This window comes from Cordyceps javanica, chromosome 1, assembly GCF_051103115.1.
Source record: "Cordyceps javanica chromosome 1, complete sequence".
In the NCBI taxonomy this organism is placed as follows: domain Eukaryota; kingdom Fungi; phylum Ascomycota; class Sordariomycetes; order Hypocreales; family Cordycipitaceae; genus Cordyceps; species Cordyceps javanica.
Genome location: NC_139295.1, coordinates 7,955,079 through 7,958,924, shown reverse-complemented (window position 1 = coordinate 7,958,924; position 3,846 = coordinate 7,955,079). Strand labels below are relative to the sequence as shown.

General features: G+C 50.6%; 1 protein-coding gene across 1 annotated transcript; it reads left to right on the top strand.

The window, feature by feature from the left end:
- Positions 1–385: 385 nt before the first annotated feature.
- Positions 386–3,587, top strand: V2A60_002431 (uncharacterized protein; the record flags this gene model as incomplete). Its single annotated transcript, XM_083253782.1, has 6 exons — positions 386–587; positions 636–2,161; positions 2,212–2,465; positions 2,525–2,859; positions 2,911–3,243; positions 3,307–3,587. The coding sequence occupies 6 exons, from the start codon at positions 386–388 to the stop codon at positions 3,585–3,587; spliced, it is 2,931 nt and encodes a 976-aa protein (XP_083109908.1).
- Between the last annotated feature and the right edge of the window lie 259 nt (positions 3,588–3,846).

Genomic DNA, 3,846 nt, shown 5'->3' with positions numbered 1-3,846 from the left:
ATAGTCTCTATCGTGATGCAGAGTAATGAGACTCCAAAAGACACGCAAAGACGTCTTTGCCTGTACACATGGAGCCCGAGTCGGCTCTCTCAGAGCACTTTTGCCTACTGTTACAGTACTAGGCGCCTTGGCTAGTCGGGTACGTCAGCCCTGATGCATCAGCCAAATGTACCTTCGCAATTAGCTTGAGATTTACGCATTGCACACCCGTTCGTGGGACAATTCTCACCACACTGCACCATTGCCATTACTTCTACCCCCTAAACCATGTACGTACCTTTGGCGTTTTTTATTAATAGTTGTTTACCACCGCTCCGTACAGCAATGGTCTTGTATGCCAGCAAACAAGGTCACCATTATCGGAGCCCTCTGGTATACCGCAAATATGGCCTCCGATATTCATCCAGGCAACCAACATCTGCCGGCAGCTGGCTACGAATCATTTCAAGACGACTTGCAGAGGGTTCTCGCTAAGGAGGACGCATCAAGAAGGGCAATCCTACATTTACGCCATATCGTGGACTTGCTTGCGGATACACAAGGGACATCTCCAGACATAGATCCGAGCTCTTGGAAAGTGCTGATAGGTGAGTTCTTCTTGAGCGAGAAGCATATGGATGAACTAACTTGGGAAGACTCACTCGAACAGGAAAGGTCCGCGTTGCGGTACTTTGTAGGAACCGGCGGCGATACTGGAGCAGGTAAATCCAGTCTTCTCAACGTCCTTGTCAACGCCAAAGCAGACATTGTACCTTCGAGTCAGAATGGAGCCTGCACAGCTGCCGTGTGTTGCTTTTCCTACCCAGACGTGAAATCTGAGCGAAAGGAATTCTCTGCAAAAATACACATGAAGTCCAAAGCGACGGTAGAGAAGGAATTGGTAGACTTTTTCGAGGATCTTCACGAGTTCGAAGATCGGTCTCAGAACGAGACTGGCGAGGACAGCGTCACGTTTGCAGAGCGAGACAGGTTCGACGATCAGCTGAACCTCATTCAGGGGTGGTCCGGCTTGAGTGAACAACGCCTTCGAAATCTCGGCCGTGGCGGTCTTGCACCGGAAATCGTTGCAGAATGCCTACATGTTCAGGATATCTTTGATCTTTCAAACCCGGAGGAAGGGCTTGTGATTTCGTTGTCAGACGACAAAGAGTCAACATTCCGCGCAGCGTTGAAGCCGTTTGTGGGGGGCAGGGGCGCAGAGTGTCTGCGCTGGCCCTTGGTCGAGATGGTCGAAATTTTTGTCGAGGCGGATATACTCCAGAACGGAATAGTGCTTGTGGATCTTCCGGGTCAGATGGATGCTCTCGATGCAAGGTCCCGGGTTGCTCGGCGCTTTTACAGCAAGTTGGATCGACTGATTGTGGTAGCTTCGGGCGATCGCGCGGCCAACAACAAAACAGCTATGGATCTTATCCGCGATGATCAGATTGTGGATATGGAAGCAGAAGGCAAGCTTAACACCAGCAACCTCGGTATCGTCATCACAAAGATTGACGACATGAAGTGGCGAAGCTTCATTGAGTCCGAATGGCCCACCAGTCAAGTTCCAGCGGAGATCCAGCATGCTGTAGACCGCCTTGGGTTACTTGAAGAGCTACAAGCGGAAGTTCAGGACGAGAGGGGAGAATCGGGGCGACTTAGTCCGCATATGGCAATTCCAGACACCGATGACTTCGCCTTCACGTCCGAATCGTCGAGGCACCCCCTAAAGCTCTTGCAGAGTGAGATTAGGACACTTGAGGCATTCTGCCGACGCAGCTGCATCGACGCACGAAGTATCGACATCAAGAAGCAATTTCAAAGGCGTTTCGAGAAGATACGGACGAGTCTTCGCAGCAAGACGGACTTCTTGCTTGCGTCACCTCTAGAAGTATTTCCCGTGAGCAGCCATAAGTATCGGAATATAATAGCCGGTAAACCGAGTGATACGTTCCCTGATGCCCCTTCCACAGGTATTACAGCACTTGCCAATTGGATCGTCAAAGGGTCGCTTCCGAAAAGGGAAAGCCATGCAGACAGCATTATTCAGCGTTGCCAGGTGATATTTGATGCAGCCAGCAGCTGGGCCACGAATGATCTCTGCGTTGACACGGTGCTGTCCGGGGTAGCATTGTCAAGGTTGAAAGATTTTCTCAAGGAGGAGAAAGAGATACTTGCTGAGGTTTGTCTTCGTGTGATAGAGTCAAGTCGGTTTCTAAACTTCTTTCCCAGAACATCATGATGGAAAGCAGAAAATGCGCGCAAGAGCTCAACAGTCTGTGTCTGGCAGCGCAGTGGTCCAATCCTGCAAAAATAGACAGTTTGGCGAGAGGGTTCGTCAGCCATATCGACAGATATCAGAAGGGCACCGACGGTGACAAGGACAAGCTGCACTGGTCGACTTATGCGGCGTGCATCCGCCGTAATGGTGGGTTTTTCAGCACATTTAGAACACCGAAACGAGAGCACTACTGGCAAGCAAGGACGTAAGTACCTACATCTCCTTCAGCTTTTCACTTCTACTAACTAATGCGATACTCATTAGCGCCATGATCATGTGGATGCCTCATGCCGTCTCTTGGAGCCATCTGTTTGGCAAGCCAGTCCAGGACGGAGCGGTGACGTTGCAAGGTCGCATTCGAGATGTGGCCGAAAGTTACTCGGCAAGAATAAAAGCTTCCGGTCTAGTTCCGGACGAGTTCAAGCGAGCCTATTGCGGCTACGCATACAAGATCCAGAATTTGGCAGGCGAGTACGCCGCTGCTCTCCAACAATCAGTTTTGAGGTATCGTGAGGCTGGCGATCGGATCAGGCAAGAAACAAAAGATTGGTGTAATGAGCACATGAAAGGAGCTTACGCCGCGGCACGAAAAGTAACAGGTAAGTGTAGTGAAGGTACGCCGACTGTTGTTGACATGCTCATACTCCTAGGCTCAGGAAAGCACGCCAAGCAAGCAAATATTATGCATGTCCACGCCGAACAGCTACAAAGCTTTATATTCCATGACATCGCCGAGAGAGTAGACGAGAAGGTTCGAAAAGTGCTATTGCGCCTGTTTCGCGATATAAAGGAGTGCGGTGATACATTGTTATCAAGCATTGACAAATTGACAGCCGATCTAGCCCGCAGGCTGTCGACACCGATCGCCAATCCGGTGGAAAACGGCATCACACCGGAGCTGGAAAGGCTCAAAACCGCGATAGCCAACGAGGCTGCCACCTGGAAAACATTCTGGTCGACGCTGCAGCGCCAAATACCAAGAAGTACGCTGGAGAACCGTTGCGATACTATCTCATTATTCTGTAGTGTCTCTGACATCTTCACAGATTCCCCCGGCGCAGTAGTCGCTGTGGATGCTCCCGTGGCGATTGATAAAGAGAGGGCCGGCGTTGAAGTCGACATGTTTATGCCCAGCCTCTCGAGCCCCCCAAGTTCCTGCAAAGATCCGCAGCGAGCATCTCTATCTTTGATAGCACAGGAGCCACCCTCAGAGGATGAAGCCGCTCGGTTCAGGAGAAAAGGCGACGAGGGAGGAGTGTCTAGCTTGCATAACAGCACTACGACTACCGTGAATGGGCATCGCCCCGTCAAAAGGCGGTGTCCGTGACGGATAGATGGTGCAATGAATCAAAATGTATAGCGCAAATCTAGATCAAATAATGATAGAAAGAACTTGTCGTGTTGATTCGTTGCGTGGTTAAACTTTGTCTTTGTGCTTGCCGAAGGCCCGAAGCCGTTAAAAAGCGGACAGTTACTACATGCCTGCCGGAAAGCTTGTTGTCGTTAGTACTGATCGCATTCGTAGGACTTGGTGTTTTTTTTGGGGGGCCCCGGTTACTACTAGACCCTAGGCGTATCTCCGGAGT